Genomic DNA, 20,750 nt, shown 5'->3' with positions numbered 1-20,750 from the left:
GCTGTTCCTGATCACTTTCCTCTCATGCAAGTGCTTCAGGTTTGATTCTTTGAGGACCTGCTCCATGATTTTTCCAGGGACTGAAGTGAGGCTGACTGGCCTGTAGTTCCCAGGATCCTCCTTCTTCCCTTTTTTAAAGATTGGCACTACATTAGCCTTTTTCCAGTCATCCGGGACTTCCCCGGTTCGTCATGAGTTTTCAAAGATAATGGCCAATGGCTCTGCAATCACAGCCGCCAATTCCTTCAGCACTCTCGGATGCAACTCGTCCGGCCCCATGGACTTGTGCACGTCCAGCTTTTCTAAATAGTCCCTAACCACCTCTATCTCCACAGAGGGCTGGCCATCTCTTCCCCATTTTGTAATGCCCAGTGCAGCAGTCTGGGAGCTGACCTTGTTAGTGAAATGCAAGCTGGTCTCCATATTGGAAGAGAAGATTGAAGGTCTGGAGCAACAGATAACAACCCTGCGTTGCATACGGGAAACTGAGGATTTTCTGGACGAAACTCAGGATAGGCTTCTAGGGGCACAAAGCTCTACAGATATAGAGCAGGTTGCACAGAGGAGCCAAGAGGCCAGTGAAGAAGCTTGGCAACATGTGACCTCCAGAAGAGGTAAGCGGAATGTCCGGGTTCCAGTAACACAGACACAGGTAATTAACCGCTTTCATGTTCTCTCCACAGGTATCGTTGCGGAGAGTGGACCAGATGATATGTCTGGGGCGAGAAAGCAGAAGGAGACTCCAATGGTTGGAAGGCATGAGATGCTATGTCCTGAGGTTGGGAGTTCCACGACCACCACTCCCAAGAGGAGAAGGCGGGTGGTGGTGGTCGGGGACTCTCTCCTGCGGGGGACTGAGTCATCTATCTGCCGCCCTGACCGGGAAAACCGAGAAGTCTGCTGCTTGCCAGGGGCTAAGATTCGCGATGTGACGGAGAGACTGCCGAGACTCATCAAGCCCTCGGATCGCTACCCCTTCCTGCTTCTCCACGTGGGCACCAATGATACTGCCAAGAATGACGTTGAGCGGATCACTGTGGACTATGTGGCTCTAGGAAGAAGGATAAAGGAGTTGGAGGCGCAAGTGGTGTTCTCGTCCATCCTCCCCGTGGAAGGAAAAGGCCTAGGTAGGGAGCGACGAATCGTGGAAGTCAACGAATGGCTACGCAGGTGGTGTCGGAGAGAAGGCTTTGGTTTCTTTGACCATGGGATGGTGTTCCATGAAGGAGGAGTGCTGGGCAGAGACGGGCTCCATCTTACGAAGAGAGGGAAGAGCATCTTTGCCAGCAGGCTGGCTAACCTAGTGAGGAGGGCTTTAAACTAGGTTCACCGGGGGAAGGAGACCAAAGCCCTGAGGTAAATGGGAAAGCGGGATACCGGGAGGAAGCACAGGCAGGAATGTCTGTGAGAGGAGCGCTCCTGCCTCATACTGGGAGTGAGGGGCGATCAACAGATTATCTCAAGTGCTTATATACAAATGCACAAAGCCTTGGAAACAAGCAGGGAGAACTGGAGGTCCTGGTGATGTCAAGGAACTATGACGTGATCGGAATAACAGAGACTTGGTGGGATAACTCACATGACTGGAGTACTGTCATGGATGGTTATAAACTGTTCAGGAAGGACAGGCAGGGCAGAAAAGGTGGGGGAGTAGCCCTGTATGTAAGGGAGCAGTATGACTGCTCAGAGCTCCGGTACGAAACTGCAGAAAAACCTGAGTGTCTCTGGATTAAGTTTAGAAGTGTGTGCAACAAGAGTGATGTAGTGGTGGGAGTCTGCTATAGACCACCGGACCTGGGGGATGAGGTAGATGAGGCTTTCTTCCGGCAGCTCACGGAAGCTACTGGATCGCATGCCCTGATTCTCATGGGTGACTTTAATTTTCCTGATATCTGCTGGGAGAGCAATACAGCGGCGCATAGACAATCCAGGAAGTTTTTGGAAAGCGTAGGGGACAATTTCCTGGTGCAAGTGCTAGAGGAGCCAACTAGGGGGGGCACTTTTCTTGACCTGCTGCTCACAAACCGGGTAGAATTAGTGGGGGAAGCAAAAGTGGATGGGAATCTGGGAGGCAGTGACCATGAGTTGGTTGAGTTCAGGATCCTGACGCAGGGAAGAAAGGTAAGCAGCAGGATACGGACCCTGGACTTCAGGAAAGCAGACTTCGACTCCCTCAGGGAACAGATGGCCAGGATCCCCTGGGGGACTAACTTGAAGGGGAAAGGAGTCCAGGAGAGCTGGCTGTATTTCAAGGAATCCCTGTTGAGGTTACAGGGACAAACCATCCCGACGAGTCGAAAGAATAGTAAATATGGCAGGCGACCAGCTTGGCTTAATGGTGAAATCCTAGCGGATCTTTAACATAAAAAAGAAGCTTACAAGAAGTGGAAGGTTGGACATATGACCAGGGAAGAGTATAAAAATATTGCTCGGGCATGTAGGAATGTTATCAGGAGGGCCAAATCGCACCTGGAGCTGCAGTTAGCCAGAGATGTCAACAGTAACAAGAAGGGTTTATTCAGGTATGTTGGCAACAAGAAGAAAGCCAAGGAATGTGTGGGCCCCTTACTGAATGAGGGGGGCAACCTAGTGACAGAGGATGTGGAAAAAGCTAATGTACTCAATGCTTTTTTTGCCTCTGTTTTCACTTCCTTTGAGAGTCAGGTAATCTGTTACTGAGGTGTAACAGAAGTACGATGTCGCCAATACGCTGGTCAGACTGGCACAACCTGCAGGCTGATTATTTCTGCTGGAAAAGGAGCAAAACTTCATGCTGCCCCTTATAATGTACTATCACCATCAGATGTCTTGTCAAGGAATTGCAGCCAGCAGAGTAACACATTCCTCTAAGTAGCCTCTCAGATAAGCATGCCTTCTGTGACACATTTTGCTGTTGCCAATGCACTGCACACTTTGGGCTTGATCCAGTGCTCATGGAAGCCAATGGAAGTACTCTCACTGACTTCAGTGGATAGTGAATCAGACCTTTGGTTTGTGCTCTATACAGCTGAGTCCTAATGGCATTGTCACAATTTTTCCTTCCTCCATCTGCATGGGGTACAATACAATAATACTATGCTGAGAAGAAATCTGCTGTGTAGACTTTGAGGCTGTCTTCACAAGGTGTGTTCTTCCCAGATTGCACCTGACTTAAACCAGTGCAGAATCATTAGATAGCTTCGTGTTTCTTATCAGCTCAGGAACATCATTTGGTTATTCTCCACACACCACTTTACACAAGCAACACAGAATTTGGACTCCCGTCTCTCTGTTCTCAGGCACCTTTCTGACTCTATTATCCCCTCTGCAGATTTTATTTTCTTATGTTCACCTCTCCTAGCCTCAGTATCAATCTAGTCCTCACTCTTTTTGCATGGGTACCACTTGTTTCTAGCATGGATATTTTCTTGCATTCCATTGCTTGCACTGATGACAGTCCCTTGGGCACACAAAATTGCCACAACTTAGCACATCACTAAAGCCATTATTTTTGGGAACAACGTCAACTTAATCACATCCTCTGAAAGCATCAGCGCCAGCCCCAACATTAAAGCGAATCTTCCAAATGTTGGTTCTGTGATATCAAACCTTAAGAAGTTTTTAATGGTTCCAAAATATTGCTCTCAAATATTCTTCAAAACCTAATCTGAACCTGAAAAGATAAGGCACAGTCATCCTCATGTCAACCTCATAAAAAAGGATATGGGTGTGTGAATGCCATTACATTATTTTTGACGTAACATCATTAATTTTGGACTGACTCTTAGAATTGTGTATGTAATGAGATAATATCTTGAGCAGAAAGTCATCAGAATGAAACAAGCTGAGGGAACTATTTCCCCCAAAGATAAACCATCTCACCAACAGCAATACATTGTGCCATATAAACCATGGAAATTAGAAAGATTCACCTGTACACCTACTTTATATTCCGGTGGTATCCTGGCTCCAAAACCAAAGGCTGGGAACATTTTATCACTGAAAACAAAATAAAAAAGGGGTTTTTTTCCACCAAGAAATGTACATTGTTCCACTAAACATTTATTCCTTCATATTTGTTCATGAAAAAGGTGACAAAGCAGAAGAGCACAGAAAAGGCTGCTAGATCATGCATGTCATTTGGTCACCGTTATTTATGTTTGCAAGAATCGTCACCCTTTACTCGCACATTTAGATTCCTGTTTGTGTTTCTCAGAGCATCCTGAAACACAGACATTACTAGATTCCCAACACTCTTCTCTGAGATGGACTGTTATACTCTATATTCTGACATGCCGTTTGGTTTTCTTTTCCTATTATGTCCTGTTATTTGATATGCCTACTGTAATAGGTTGCAGATCAAGGCCCTGATCCTTGAAAGATTTAAGCACACGGTTAACCTTTTGCACTACGAATAGCCCCATTGACTCTACTGGCACTAATCACCGTGTATACTGTTAGGCATACGAGTACATCTTTGCTGGACAGAGTCTACAACTTCTCAGATTCTCCCGACTCTAGCAATTCCTCCCTTATTTCTACAGTTGGTGGCTGTCTGCCTTTTGCTGGTCATTGTTGCTACCTGTAATTAACTGCTAGTTATTGCTCTCTCTTTCTCTCCTTCCTGCTCCCCCATCCAGATCCAGCAGGACACCTCCATGAAACATAGCACACTGAAATGAATTTAGCACAACATCAAAATGCACTTCCCCATCACACAGCCCATCTCGAACAGAAAGAAAAATGGAGACTCCACCAAGTGAGACCAAGAGAAAAAAACCCAGAATAAATCAGTAATGACTATATTTAAGACTAGTATGAATATCGCTTTCACAGTGGAAAAAGCACAAGCTCTGTGTTGGAGAGAAAGTATAAATGGAAGAAGTTTATGACAAGAGAAATAGGAGACAGGAAGCAGAGGAGGGCAAGAGAAGAGTGGAGTAAGACAGTGTGCGGTGAAGTGCAGAAAGAGACAGGGGAGGAGTGTCAGGTGAAAAATCTAATGTTTTTGGAGAATCAGACCAACTGGAGGAGTAAAATGGTCTTGAAGCATCCCACAAGTGGGGAAACGGATACAGAGCATGGTAAGTGTAGTCCTATTCTGTTTTCTGCCCCATGATTGAGAGTAGCGTGGGTTCCTTACAGTATTTTAGAAAAAATCTTCATATAGGTAAGATCTGTGACAACATAGTTCTTCCAGGTAAGAAGAGACAGGATCATCCTACTCAAGATGACAGCGTCTAGTGAAAGGAGGATTGTGTAATTAAGTGTGTTTGTGATTTGGGTTCACAAATCCAGGTGGGAAGTGTCTTCTGGCAACATTACAGAAGGGGAAATTTCACCTACGACAAGTTGCAGACTGAATGAGGGTTTCCACCTGTAACCTGACTGGTGTCTACTAAAATCTGTTCAAAGATTTTATTTTACATTAGACATAGGTTGGGTGATGAGCTGGTATATTTAATGTCATGGTAAAATTGCTTCCAAGTGTTACAACGAGATCCTTTGTTCTTCATTCCAGTTTGATCATCTGGATGGAGATGAGAGAGATCCTGATTCAGAAGACCAGGAGACTACATGGCCATTGATTTCCTTCTCACTTCACAAAGCTCATTTGTGCAGATGCTATAGACTCCTCTCTCTCCATAGGGTATATGAAAACTGACAAACTCTGATGACATCTTAGCCCCTTTTCAGCAAAACACTTGGGCATGTGGTCAGTCTTAAGAATGCTCTTAAATCCATCCTACTCAGCAAAGCATCTACATACATGCTTAACTTTAAACAAGGTCTTAAGTCCTAATGGAGTCATTAACACATATGCATCAGTGCTTTGTTGACTTGGATTCAGCTCCTCTGCTTGAAGACTGCACTGAGTAGTCAGGAGGGTTCCCTGAGAGGCTGAGTTTCTGTTACTATCTTGGGAACCTCCAAAAATACACAGTTTGGGGCAGAACTTTTAATTGACTCTGTGGTCAGTCCTTGCCTAGTGAATAACTCACGACTGCAGACATACTCACAGAAATATATCAGCACCCACTACAAGTGTCACACCACTCAGTCGGGCATCCTGCCGGAAAGGTGCCATGGTATTTCTGGTCAATCTTTTGGGAGTAGAGCAAAATGGAAGTTTTTTTTTTTTAAAAAAAAGCTCTCAGTCCTTGGGGACTGCCTGGCTCAGGGGACTGACAATGGGATGTGGAAATAATCACCACGCCCAGATCAATGGTGCCTAACAATGGCTTGGCTGTAGTGAGTAAAAGTTGTTCCCACCTGAGGGCTAAGCTCTTATGAATTGCTGCCTTGCTATGAAATGTACTTGCTGTTTAAATCTGGGGGAATTAATATTGTGTCCCATATGCTATCCTATATGACAATGAATCATTTGCATGGTAATGAAACATTCATTCCAAGAGATGTCATAACCTAAGGGGGCAGTGAAATTTTATGCCAACCATCTGCTGATTGCCTTCCCTTTGATTAAACACTTCTGGAAGTGGGCAAACCCTTTATAATAGATGCAAATTAGAAGTCAGCTACCCATTAAGAGGATAAGAAATAAGAATCAAAGAGACAGCAAAATGGGACAAAAATTTTGTGTTACATCAATGATTAAACATGGTTGGTTTATCAAATTAAACCCTATATTGCTGTGATTGACTAGATTTTAAGACTAGAAGGGAGTATTATGATCATCTAGTCTGGCCTCCTGCATTATACAGGTCATAAAATTTCATGCTGCAATTACCGCATCAAGCTCCAAAATTTGTGATGGATCTAGAGAAAAGCTCATGCTCAAATAAATTGGTTAGTCTCTAAGGTGCCACAAGTACTCCTTTTCTTTTTGCACCTTTTAGAAAGAAATCTAACTTTGATTTCAGTGGTGTCCCTCTACAATAGGTATTTCAATTGTGTAAATGCTGCATATCTAGATGGAAGGGGAAATGGAATTTATCAAGATGATAAATGATTATTGCTAAAAACTTCTCTTGTCTTTTATATATCATCACCATCTCATTTCCTTTAACCCCTTCCGCTGCAGCTTTGTGCACAATATGGAAACCCTGGGCTTGATTCTCAGCTCCATTTCTGCCTATTCTTCCCTGCTGAAACGTAGCAGGAGAAAGGCTGCCAAGGGGCTGCTGAGAGCTCCCTTGGCTGCAGAAAAATTCCTTTAGGTGCAGGGGATGGGTTAGGGCTAGGGAGGAGACATGACATAGGCTGGAGGGGCATGGCATTCCACCACTGCAGCTGCTGGCAACATAATTTAGAGCAGTCCTACAGCTGCTCTATGTTATGTCAGGAGTTGTTTTGGCATCTGGACAGTGCAGGATGGGGGCTGCCCCAAGTGTTATTGAGCCCCAAGAATACACCTCTGGCTTTCTCTCACATGTCTTCTTTCAAATGTATTTATACAAAAAAGAAAAAGAAGAAAAATCATTACAGCAGAGTGTTTGGGTAAGAGTGGGCTCTGCTGTAATGATTTTTTTTTCCTTTTTCTTTTTCATATAAACACATCTGAAAGAAGACATACAGCCAGAGGTATATTATTGTTTGTCCTCCCTATTCTGTCACAAAGAGCTTTGGGCATACACATGTAAACTGCCATCCACATCATGACGGACAGCACTGCCAAATACATCGGAGGAGACAGCAAAGGCAGGGAAAGACAGTGGTGCTACACAAAACCTAAGGTTGACTCTGGAGTGTTGGTATTTTATTCAGCTAAGCAGATGCATAACACTTAAGGGATACTATAGGCTGGTTGAGTAGATCTAGATTAGGTTTAGACTCATAGATTCATAGACTTTAAGACCAGAAGGGACCATTGTGATCATCTAGTCTGACCTCCTGCACACCACAGGCCAAAGAACCTCACCCATCCACTCCTGTAATAGACTCAGATTCTCTGGCTGAATTACTGAAGTCCTCAACTCATGATTTAAAGACTTCAAGTTCAAGAGAATCCACCATTTACTCTAGTTTAAATCAGCAAGTGACCTGTACCTCGTGCTGCGAGAGAAAAAAGGGTTATATATAGTTTTAAAATGAAGAATTATTTGTACCACAGACCTAAATCACCACTTCTCCCACTCTTATTTCATTGAACCTCAAACCCATTAACCATAACTACATCAACCTCAGTTGTGTGTCTCAGGATTGACAAGAACCTCTGAATGCAGCTAGGGAAAAGACTGGTTTTTCATCTGTTTAAATTAATGAATAATCACCCACGGTTACAGTCCCAGTACTGATGTCATGCCCACTACTTTTGGAGAGAAGTCTGATTTATTTGTCAAAAACATCTTTCTGGACATCTGTATAATCCCCCTTTCCTCCCTCACTAAAAAAAAAAAGACTGATTTGCGTAATCCACCTCCTAAACTAGGAAATGAGGTTATATCCAAAGCAGGGTTCAAAGTTGCCTCTCAACTCTGAAATGATTTTGAGACCAAAGTCAGAAAAAAAGAAAAATTGATGCATTCGCAAAGTAGGAAAAAGTGTGATGTGAAGTTATTTTCCCCCCCGGCTCACAGAAAATGAAACATTTCCCATCTAAAGTGAGGGTTTTTTTTGTTTGCTTTATTAAAGCAAGCAAAAAAGTCTGTAATGCTGGTCCACAAACAGTGCAGTACATATCACAAACTCAGTGTCTATAATAGAACATATACCAGAAACATGAACTTCTTAATCACAATATTCAAACCTTCTGAACTATTAACTTAGAGATTTTCAAGAGGTGGATAATTTAATTTCCCCTGTCCTGATGCATTGTAAGTATATATTGCGCAACTAACACCGGGCAATCTGTCCAATTGTTATTGCTGTCTCTCTGGTCACTGATCTTAAAGGATATGTCTACACAGGACTTGGACTTGAGTCAGAGGAAAAGTCAGGGCTAGGGTTCAGGTTCAACAGAAACGTTGTTGATAAATATAAGATAACATACACGGAAAGGTATCATGTGAAATACTCAAACATTGCTGGGTTCTAAACTAACCATTCAGGAAAAAGACTTGAGAATCATTGTAGACAGCTCAATGAAAACATCTGCTTAATGCACAGCAGAGGTTAAAAAAACAGAAAAACAAAAGATAAGGATGTAGAGAGGACAAGATAAAAAACAATCCTGAAAATAAACCTTCATCTTGAACACAGAGTTCAATTCTTGTCACTTTATTTAAAAAAAAAAAAAAACAGCAGAAATAGAGGGAGTTCAGAGACAGGTGACCAAAATGAGAAGAGATATTTAAACGATTTGGACTGTTTAGTTTCGACAGGAGACTAATGAAAGGAAATGGAAGCATTTTGTAAATTTGTGAATGGTACAGAGAAAGTGAACTGGGACATCCAATGAAATTAAATGGCAACACAATTAATACTTATAAAAGGAGTTATATTTTTCAACAATGCATCATTAACCTGTTGGACTCCCTTATACAAGCTATCACGGAAGCCAAGGAATTAATTATTTATATGGAGAATATCCACAGTTTTATTTAACTGAATAAAACTTACTAAAGACAGAAACCCTTATGCTTCAGGGCAGGAGTCAAACGCTACCTGAAGGGAGATAGGACAAAACTTCTCTGGGTAAGTCACATGAACCCTCCTCTGAGACCAGTGGTACTGGCCATTGCTCAAGACACTGGATTAGCTGGATCATTTGTTTGGTGATGCCTTCGTTCCTAAATTCATGGAAGTCACTGAGAGCTATCTTTGCTCAGCATCTCTGAAAATCAGGCTACTTTTATTAAGTATCTAAATACAGATTTAAGTACCTAATTTTAAGGCATCCACATTGGGAAATTTTGCCTTTAACCTGTCTGTGTGTCATGTTACCGATCTGTAAAATGAGGCTAATAATTATCCACCTCCTTTGGTTTTTGTTGGCCTGCTTTTATCAGTGAAAGTACTTTGGCCGCAATTCAGCAACTTGTGTGCCTGCTAACTTGAAATACATGGGTAGTTCTGTTGACTTCAACTGCTTCTTGTTAAGTATGTGCTTAGGAGACCCTCCCAGGAAAATGTGCTTTGCACTGAGAGTATAGTTGCAAACTAATAGCACTGTGCTGGTGGTAGGGGAGTGGGAGGCGAAAAAAGGCTAAAGATTAATTTTAGGTTTTAGGTGGCCTCTTGGCAAATGACTACCTGCAGAATATATATTCTTGCTTTTCCTGATGTTGATCACATTGATATTATAAATGGACTAAAACTAGAATCTCAAATTCTTTGAATTTCTTGCAGCGAGTGTATCTGATCAGAATTCTTAAATCTAAACCTGCCTCTGTAATTTTGGTTCAGGGTCAGAGCAAAGCTAGGAGGAGAATATTTTCCAATTTCTAGTTCGAAGGTGACCAAAATCAACTAATGAGTCTTTCATTTTCCAATCTAGCTATAAAAAAGCCACTGAACTCACTCTGTTACAGTAAATTTTCCCATGATAATATCAAATGTTATTCTCACTTAAATAGACATCTCAAATTGCCAGATTAAAAGCTGGATGCCTATTACACATTTCATTTTTTTAAAAACCAGGAAAAAGAGCAAAAAGGCAAAAGACAGAATCATCATTAAACTCTATTAAAACTGTAATCTTTTATGTTTAGGGAATGACTTGGAAGAAAATGAGCTGAATTAAGTATTTTATCCCTAAACCATATGAGTGAATCATGTTCCTGAGTATATTAAGTACTTATCTCAGAAGGTCTTGATGCCAATAAATATGGAATCACAACAGCTTATAAGGGATTTGCTGTAGCTCCAAAGAAAATATAGCAACCATTTGAAATACTTTAACATTTCCAGTTCCTTCATCACAACTGGAGTTAGGTAAATTTAGGATACCCAGGGCTGATTTGCATGATCTGATAGGGCCAAACAATGATGACCTGGGTTTGGGTCAGGTTGGATCCAACTGCTCCATGCTCCATACAAGTAGCCTCTCATGGTCCTGCACAGCAGCTGGGCACAATTGCATCCCTATGCTCCCACGGGGTGGGCCATGGCTCAACAATTCCTCTCTGCCAGCCATCAATGCTGCTAGATTCAGGGCTTGTGGGTTGGAAGAGGACAAGTGGAGGAGTGTGGCAGTAAGCACAATCCCTCTGCATTCAGAGGGATTGTATTCTTCTCTGTGTGGGGCCAAATCACTCCCAGAGCAGGACAGTACTTGTTAAATACAACCGAGCCCCCAGTTTTTAGTAAGTCCCTGGTTAAGCAAACTTCCATTGAGGTTAATGGACCTCAGGATTTGGCCCATAATGCACAGTAGGTTTCCATGGAGCAGCAGGAATGGATTGACATTACTTCTTGTAATACAAAAACTGCTGCGAGGACCTAAAAGTATGATAAACTAAGGCTATTGTTGCCCTGTTTGGCTGGACACAGACAAAAATTCTACATGGTCCTGTCATAAATATTCAAAATCTAGACATTAGCATTCATGCATCAGCTTTAGTTATAGCTGTATTTGAAATACAACAAATTACAAAATGCTTCTTAGTCGCCTTCAGGGAGCTGGAATCTGCTCAATAATATAAATTTATAAAATGGGGCTTCAAGAGTATGAAGGTAATGGCAGTATCCCCTACAAGGGGCATAATTAATGAATAAGGGGAATACAAATTCCCTGAAGCTAGCCACTGAACGGCATCTACTAATGAAGTATCTAACAAATCCAAATCCAAATACAATAGCCTTAAACTTCCCCTGATAAACATGAAAAGAAGACTGAAAAAGCTCTGCAGTGCAAAAATACCAAATGAATTCTGAAATTCATAGGCTAAGCAAAAAAAAAAGTGTAAATATCTATTGAAAGAAGCCTTTGTAAATGAGGTGGGAAATGGGCGAAGGGAAATGAAAGGTTTTGGTGATAAAACGTAAAAAGACAAGATTGTCTTGCTAGATTATAGCCTAGTAAAATGGCATAATTGGAGAGGTGAGACCAAAATGGCAAGCTTCCTTGTTAGTTTATAAATAAATTGGCCGTGACCTGACTTATACTTGCAGGTGTAAAATGACGTAATTCAGGAAACGTCCTTTGTTGAACAAATGGGACTGCATTGTTAGAAAGAGTCTGGGGGTGCTCCATGAGACCATAGAAGGGCTCTTACTAATCTTCCAGATTGCTAGTCAAGTGAGTTCTTAGGAGGATGTGTATGTGTCTCTGTAGTTTCCAAAGGGTTAACTCTAAATTGCCCTGGAAGATCAATGGAATTGCACAGTAAACTGATACCAAACCCACACAAAGGACAGTTTCACAACCCTTCTGTCTTGGAGGCTTAGAACTCCACCTGTCTTGCAGAGGATATCCTACCCTTCGCGGTAAATTTTACTGAACAACTGTGAGAGCCTGTAAATAGGACAAGTGCAGTTTTAAAGTTCCAGACTATACATAATGCTGCAACACATAGCAAAATCATTGCTACATATATATTGAGTTTTATCCTTTTTCATTGCATCACGATAAGCAGGGGTGGAATTACATTATTTTTAGAGTTTCAGTGATGTGAGTGACATGATATGACTTTTCCTTACAATGTTTTTCAGTCATTTTCATTTTGTTTTCTACCAGATCTAAACAGATGGAAAATTCATTGTGTCTGGGAGCTAGGGAAAGTAGGAGCATATTTAGGCATATATATATGTGCAAGAGAGATTTTTAATTTGCTCCTGGAAGGAAATGAATTTTCTAGGATGACCAGAAAAGAAGTATTTGTAGTAACCCTTCTGTGACCCAAGAGAACCAAATTCTCTGCTGGTATAATTCAACTGAAATCAAAGTGACATTCAAATTGAAGAAAATAATAAAAACAGATATAGCAAAATCAGAAATAAAACATGTTGATAATTAGGTATTCAACTAGATGCCCTATACAATATCTAGGAAAAAATTGCCAACCTCCCCCCACCTTCCCTGAGCTATTGATTTGGAATCCAAAATCAAGGTAATTTTACAAGGTATTTGCATGTTGCTGAAGTCAGATTCTCACCACAGAACTCCTGAATCAGCCACATTTATGATACTGAGGGCATATATTTATTTCAGGACACTTTAAAGACATTTTCCCCGGCTTCATCATTTCAGTCAAACAAAAGCCAGCAATCAATAACAGCTGTGTCCATGTGAACAAAACACAGACTACTACTCAGAGGTCTGTGGGATGGAATACTGCATCTTCCTTTGGCAAATCTAAGCTTTAAAGGGACAACCACCACTTTCAGTTATACCTGTGTAATCCCACTGACTCCAAAGAGGTGATAAAGATGTGACTAAGCAGGCAATTTGGCCCCATGTCTTTCTGTTATGCTATTCTTTGACAAAAGGTGTCAACTCTTGTTACAGTAAGTGATTAAACTTGCATGAGAAGTACTGGAAAATTGTTTTCCTCTGTGAACTGATGGGTTTCCAACCAGGACAAATATGCAGCTCAGCTAAATGTTAGTATAACTGAGGAGAGCTACAGCGCAGATTATAATATAAATAACTAGTTATATACTTGAAAGATGCAGGGAAGAAATTCACTAGTCTGAAAGCTCCATATAAGTTGTAAATAGGAACATGGGGATTATCTATTAGATCATTATGTTTGTCCCATGCTAGTGGAAGATGCAGCAGACACAAAGCTGGTGCCACACTTATTCTTAGCCAAAATGCCAAAAAGAACCACCACCCATAAAGATTTATGAAATTACCTAGTTTCCACAGTAGATGTATCGGGCTATCTGTGGTACACTATTTTCTACTGCATTTGTGAGTTATAAAGATCTGCTCTTCAGGTCACTTTCTTTGGAGGGAATCACCACTAGACAAATTACATCTACTATTATTTACTCGTTAACGCTGACAGAGAGCTGAGAATCGCACAAGACAAAGTTCTAGCCCTGAGGAGAATAGGCTGACTAGATAGATAACACAGACCAAATTGGAGACTCCAGAGGCAGTTTCTCTCTTAGAGCAACACTTCTATTGTTTTGTCCATGGAGAAAGCAGCACATTTTGTTGACATGAGCTAGCATTTGTGAATTTTGAAGAAGAAGTGAATCTGAGGAGGAATTTCAAGGAGACCAACATTGAACAGGGGTGAAGCTGAGAGCAGTAAGAAATGAGAGCAGAGACATGGGCAGGAGCGGAGTTGAATATGTATCAGAGAAACCATTACAAAGTCAATCTTTACCAATTTTGACCACACGATTATCATAGAGATTTCCTGTTCTAATTACAGAGATACACTGTAATGATGGTAGCCAATAAAGGCTTTGTAATGGTGACCACTCCAAATATGTGCATGAGTGTGCAGGCACAGTATGTGATGGCCAAGGTCCTGAGGATCTAGTCCAAGGATGAATTAATATAGTACCTAGTATATAATCCAATGACTATTTAAAAATACCATCTGTCCCAATTCAGCTTCTGACCCTGACTCACCATAGCACTTCAGCAAATGCTTAAGTCCAATTAAAGCCAAATGCTTAACTCTAAGCATGTGCTAAGGATTTTGTTTAACTGGGGAGTGTAAGAGTATTGTTTTTATACTTCTTTGTTCACTTTCCTGGGATGTAAGTGGTGCAATACATGCTTCAAGAAGTATGAAAATATTCTTTTCCCCAATGGTTTCTAACCTTATTTAGATAGTTTGATGATCTTTTCTGCTTACTAACTCCAGAAAGGCTGCCTCTGTAATTAAAGTGATAAACAGATATGTTCAATAATTAACAATATTTTTATTTATTGAGCTGCATGGGTAGATTAATTTTTAACATGGCTTTAAGTAGTGAATTTATGAAAAAGTAAGTGTTGCATACAGTGAAAACTTACTAATTAAAAGAAACACCCTTTGGCCACAGATTTAATTAATTAGTATTATATTAACATTACGACCAAAGCCAACTTCTGCTCTCCTCCTTGTCTCTGACATAATTCTTTTAATGTATATTCTTCAGATGACTACAGCAAAGGTATTCATTGTATTTCTTCATCCTCAGTGCAGGTACAAAATAGCTATAGAATGAGCTCTATCTGTTGATTTTAAGATATTGGGATGGGAATAGGTTCTGATTAAAAACTAGATCTTATGAACTAAGCCTAAATACTTTATTTCCCTCCTGAAGGCAGAGCACTTAAGCACGTGCTTAGCTTCATGAATGGAACGCCAATGGAACTTGCTTAACTTGTGTTAAGGTTGCATCTATGACAAAAGGCAAGGGTGTCCTTGGAGAAAAGGGGTGGGCTGGTTCTAGATCTGAGAAGTTTCATTTTTAGTGTATTCCATCGGAATAGTTGAGTTTGAGTCAGCCAGGCATAAAATATTGAGGCAATAATTATTATTATTTTTAATTAATAACAGTACATAATCAATAAGAATTATTATATACCGAGCACCAACAATGTTCTGCAAGTATGAGAAGCTAATATCAAAACTCACCACAACTGCAATGGGAGCACCATCAAACCCTAAAGGGTTTTTCAAATCTTTTATTAAAGTTGGCCAAGATATTGGATTTGTAAAGGGGTTTTGGATTTTCACTCTAAACATTTTGCACTGCTCTAAGCATACATTATTCCTGCACTTAGCTGGAATTATTTACTCTTTGCTCATTAGTAGCCATTAGGGAGGTGGCTGGACACCTGTATTTTACAATTTGGTACTTTAGTATTCAGGGACAATATGGGGATTTAGAATTAAGGAGGTTATTTGCATAAATGAAAACACGATGTTGGTATCTGGGGACAGATATAATCCTGCTTCCATATGTTTCAAGGGCGACTTGCAATGTAAAAATAGAAGATTATCTCTGAAGGTGAACAAGCAGAGAAATATAAACTAAAAATAATTTTGTATCAACTTTTGAAATTTCAAACTTTTAGAATGAGTAAAGTGGATACTGTGTACTATGAAATACTTTACAAAACTATGGGAGTGAGAACACTACAGAATGGTAGCAGCATAGTCAGAATGAGATGTCCCATGATTTTGTGATCTGACAAATATTTTTTAAAAATTGTAAATACATTTACACTTCATATTTTTAAAGTTACAAATGTTAATTTGATTATATGGAATCTGATTCTCCTTTACACTAAGGCCCCTTCATATTCCTCTGGTAGTGTAGCGGGGCCTGAAAGTGGGTATAAATGTAAAATTTTGTGTAAAAATTAGTCATAAAAAAGAATCTAGGACCATATTGACTAGTCTGATATTGTATGTTGTATCCACTACTAAGAATAAAGGTTCCAGTTCAGCAAAGCCGTTAAGCATATGCTTAACTCCATCCCTATTTAGCAAAGCACTTAGGTATGTGTTTCCGTCTGATTGATGTACCTGGGGTTTATGCATGAGCTCACATATTTTGTTGAATCAGGGAAGAGAATAAAAAATAAATATTTAATTTAAAATAGAGAATTTGATTAAGGGGGGCAAGAGATTAGAAATGCAATTTATAAGCAGAAAAATACAAATTTCAACATTTCAAACACAGGGCCAGATTTCAAATCCAATCCACTTCTTTTGTTCCACACTTGCTATAATTAAAAAAAACTATACTAATGTGGAATCATTTACAAAATATTTCATAATTCAGCTCTGTAGATAGAGCAGAATTTTAAACAATGTAGCTTTATTTAAGACTGTATGAACAGGCTCTTTTTTAATTAGATTCCAATATACATCTTCCCCTTACAGAGACAATCATCTCTGTGTAATGATGAAGTGATACTCATGGTTGTTTGGTCATTTTCCAGCGCTGTCTTTGGGAAAACAAATCATTGAGGCTCTCAGGCCAGACATTTTAATATACTATATGCTTCTGGAGATATACTGTATTGCTCTGACTTATGCTATGACCTTCAAAGAGAGAAGCTCTAAAACACCATGAGGGATACATCTGTTATATTATTGCACTGTTATGTGTTAACCAGACATGCTAGCTAGAGTTGTTAATATAACAAAAGCACAACAGAGCTGGGCCAATCCTGAGGAAGAGTATCTGTTTGAATTATTCACTACATATGGCTGATGGGAAATGGTCACGAGACTTTTCAAGGTATAAAAAATGTTCGCTGTCCAAATTGGGACAAATTTCCAAATTGGGACAAAAAGTAAAAAATCTTGAAAATTTTCCTGACTGACAAATTGAAAAAAGTATCACAACATTGTATCAAAACACTTATTTGACGTTTATGAAATGTTTCATTCAAATTTTGATTTTTTTCCTTTTAATCTTTTTTTTTTTAGTATAAATTAACTGAAACCTTGAAACAAAAGGTTTTCTTGAACCAAAAAAAAAAAAGGAAACTTTGTTTCAAAAACGTCAAAACAGGACATTTTTGACAATTTCAAATTCAAATGGCAAACCCTTTTTTCAACATTTTTTCAAGTCAGGAAATTCATCAACACCAACTTTTTCCCACAGAGAATTTCAGTTTTGACAAATTGGCAATTTTTGATGAAAAAACATTTAGTTGAAAATTTTCCAGACCCGCTCTATTACAAACATTGATTCACTTTGTTCACAAATATATTTGCAGAAAAAGATGTTGGGAACTGTTTTGCGAATATGTATTCATATGAGTATATCTAATCCATCTATCTAGGTTCCTATTTGGTGCTCATCACAGCGGCATCTAAGCACTGGTTATATATGTTCAGTATCAAGGAGATGTTTCCCATTATGAATAGAGAGCAGCAGCATGGTCCAAGGACATGCAAAGTGATTGAGGGCCAGCTGCCACAGACAGGATATAGTGAGCTTTCTGTTTGTTTGGTTTTTTGACCTAGGGTTTTACCTGTATATGGCCCCAGAGCAAAGCTAAGACTTTCAAAGTGATGAGTGATTTTGCCTCTCAATATTTGGGTGCCCAACTTGAGGCACCTTAAAGGGGCCTGATTTCCAAAAATGTTCAGTATCCACCTTCTGAAACATAGATCCCCTTAAGATTTCTCAAGTTGGGGACTTCGAAGATTGAGGCAGCCAAAATCATTTGTCACTGTTGACAATCTTGGTTCAAGTTTTTACTAGTGTTAGATAAAAAAAACCTGTTATAGTGACACAAAGTGGAAGTTGGAATTTGATCTGCCTCGTGATATCAGTTATGTTATTCCCAGAATATCTATGTTTGGTGGTGATCTAGGAAGCAGAATAGAGCTTGACTTTCAGAATCTTAAAAGGGCTTGCAATACTGCTAGTTAGAAAGTGCTTATTTTGACCTGTAAACCTAGGAAATTGGATTCTGAAATCATTGAGGAAGAACAAGCATGGAATGCCACAATGTGTTTGTTTCTTTTTTTGTTTTGAACAGTCACTTTTGTGACCATAACCACAGATGACTGATTTTTTTTTTAATGCATTAAGCATTTCCATAGCCAGAGAATGAAGTCTCTTTATTTCATTTGTCTCACTGGCCAGACACATTAGGAAAAAATAATTAATGGACTTGGCCAATTTTAACATGACTCGATTATAACAATAGTTCTCCCAGGGAAGAAAGGCCTTTGAAAATTTTCAAGTGAAAATATAGTTGTATTTTATTGCTTTTGTATACCGATCTTTAACTTTCTAATGGGTCATTTTCACTAACAGTTTATCTTAAAGCAACATTTCCTCCATGGAGCTGTAGACTTGTTTCACCTGATAGCTTGTTTGATAATATTTAATGTGACTCTCTTTAATTCCAGTAATTTTTTGAATACTTTTTAGAGTCTGATTTTTATTCTAATGAAGGCTGCTCTTTCATATCGTATCAACTACCCAGTACTATTTTTTCTTAGCCATTAATTATATCACCTATACACTTCATCTTTTCCTCCCCTTATGACACTTACAAATGATAACATGACTTGAAGCAAGTACTGCCAAAAAAATAAGAATTCTACACAAATGAATGGCTATTTGATCATATTAGGTTATTTCTGTAACGCTGTTTCAGGGACATCTGAAGCATATAGGTAAATGGGCTTTTGGATGAACAGGGAATACTGCAGAGCATTAGGGGATGTAACCACAACACTTAATTGAAAGCTTTAGTTACTCAGGGGCCTGTTATACTGGGCTGACCTGTACAGAAGTCAAAGTTACAAGAAGATCTGATTGTGATATCAACCAAGCTGACCATAGCATATAAGACAGTCTTGCCACTTGTTAATTATTGGTGCAATGACATCCAATTGCCCCAGGCTTTCCACTAAACTACAAAGTTATTATAGTTTTTCTAATAATGAAGGTGTTGTAAATAATATCCATACCTTGCCAAGGTCTTTACACACCCAAAAAAGGATTTTTTGTTAAGTATTAGGCACAAGAAGCACTTCAGTGAATACTGAGTCACTTGTGCTATTTGAATACAAGAAGGGAAAGGTACAAATAACCAGAACTATGCAAAACTCAGTGGTTTCAGTGAACATTTTCTGTTTCATTTCACAACACCTGAGATCTGTTAGGCCGAAGGCCTGTACTCTAACTTGACCAAAGTAACAAAAATTCAACTCAGCTTGTTACATAAAATTGTTTATAAAAGTCAGCAAAGACAGACAGACTGGACTAGTTCAATTAAAAAGGTTTACTGAAACAGCCGAAGGACTGTGGTGAAATCATGTCTGTTACACCAGAGGAGCCCGAGACTGGAAATTAATGGACCAAAATTAGTATGTTGGAAAGTAGGCATAATGGTGGATAAAATAATAAGAGGATCCGATGCACTATTCCAACTATCTCCCGCTTTTGGGATCTTTAAAAAAAGACTTGGTTGGGGATCAAATGGAGAATGGATTCCTGGGAGATTCCAGGAGGAAAGGCAGACAGGCCTCTGACTCTCTGTAGAGACCCTGTACTTTGCTTGTGAGCCATGAGGATCATTATACTATCATGACACCCAGACCTCAGCACACCAACACACCATCTGACCCTTCTGTACCTGCAAGGACTCCAGCCTGATATACATGAGATACTGATCTGTCTTCCTTCCCATATCTGTTCCTTTCTGTCCTTCACTTTCTTCCCCCTGTCCAATCTCTCTCGGCTTTTCACCTAAGTTTGAGGGTTTTGCAGTGTTTTTTGCATATTTTTGCACATGAAATTTAATAATGAAGATGCTCACAGTCCCCTGCTGAAGGAATAGTTCAAAGACATTAAGGGAGAAATAATTCAAAGGCTGCAGTTCAACACAGTGCTACACCTGCCATAAAGAGCTTATGTTGGAATATGAAGACTATTCTGTGAGCGGGCTGGTTTTTTACTCTTTAAAATATAATATTTTCTTCTTTAGAAAATTATTATTGTAATTCATAAAGTGCTCACAGCATGCTGGATGAAATACAAGAAGGTACAAAGAAAAAATCCTTTCTAGAGCTTGTCAGAATTTTTCGAATGGAACAGTTGCTTTTGGAAAGATTCGTTGTGCAAAATCACTTTATGCAGCCCCCCACACACAGACACAGACACACACACACACACACACAAGAATACTTAAAGGGTTTTTTTGGGGGGTAATTTAGATTACTAATGGCCAATCTATTTGACGGAGGCAGGAGAGCTATTTGAAATCAACAGGGGTGCACAACTTTCTCAGAGGGTCAAGTAGTCAGATACACATTCACAAGCACATCAGGAAAGGTACCTACGTTGCATATATAAAACAGTCATGCAGGTGTAAAAAGGACTACCACGCTCCCAAATATGTAATTCAGCATGTAGAAGCAGACAGGGAAGACATTTCCTGTACACACCAATGATATATGTTAGAGACAGATGCTCTCTGTTAAATATACAGAAAC

At 39.7% G+C, this 20,750-nt stretch overlaps 1 protein-coding gene across 3 annotated transcripts in view; it reads right to left on the bottom strand.

Moving 5' to 3' along the window:
* CPNE4 (copine 4) overlaps positions 1-20,750 on the bottom strand; it is a 333,548-nt gene that overhangs the window by 28,294 nt on the left and 284,504 nt on the right. For all 3 annotated transcript variants that reach the window (XM_084619842.1, XM_084619841.1, XM_084619843.1), the window contains one exon: positions 3,924-3,978. In XM_084619842.1, the coding sequence (XP_084475968.1) occupies positions 3,924-3,978 (55 nt within the window). The remainder of the gene's footprint in view (positions 1-3,923; positions 3,979-20,750) is intronic.

The sequence above is a fragment of the Lepidochelys olivacea genome (genome assembly GCF_965140295.1).
Source record: "Lepidochelys olivacea isolate rLepOli2 genome assembly, chromosome: 2".
NCBI lineage: Eukaryota > Metazoa > Chordata > Testudines > Cheloniidae > Lepidochelys > Lepidochelys olivacea.
Note: the sequence above shows the minus strand (reverse complement) of the source record. Positions and strands in the feature narration are given on the sequence as shown.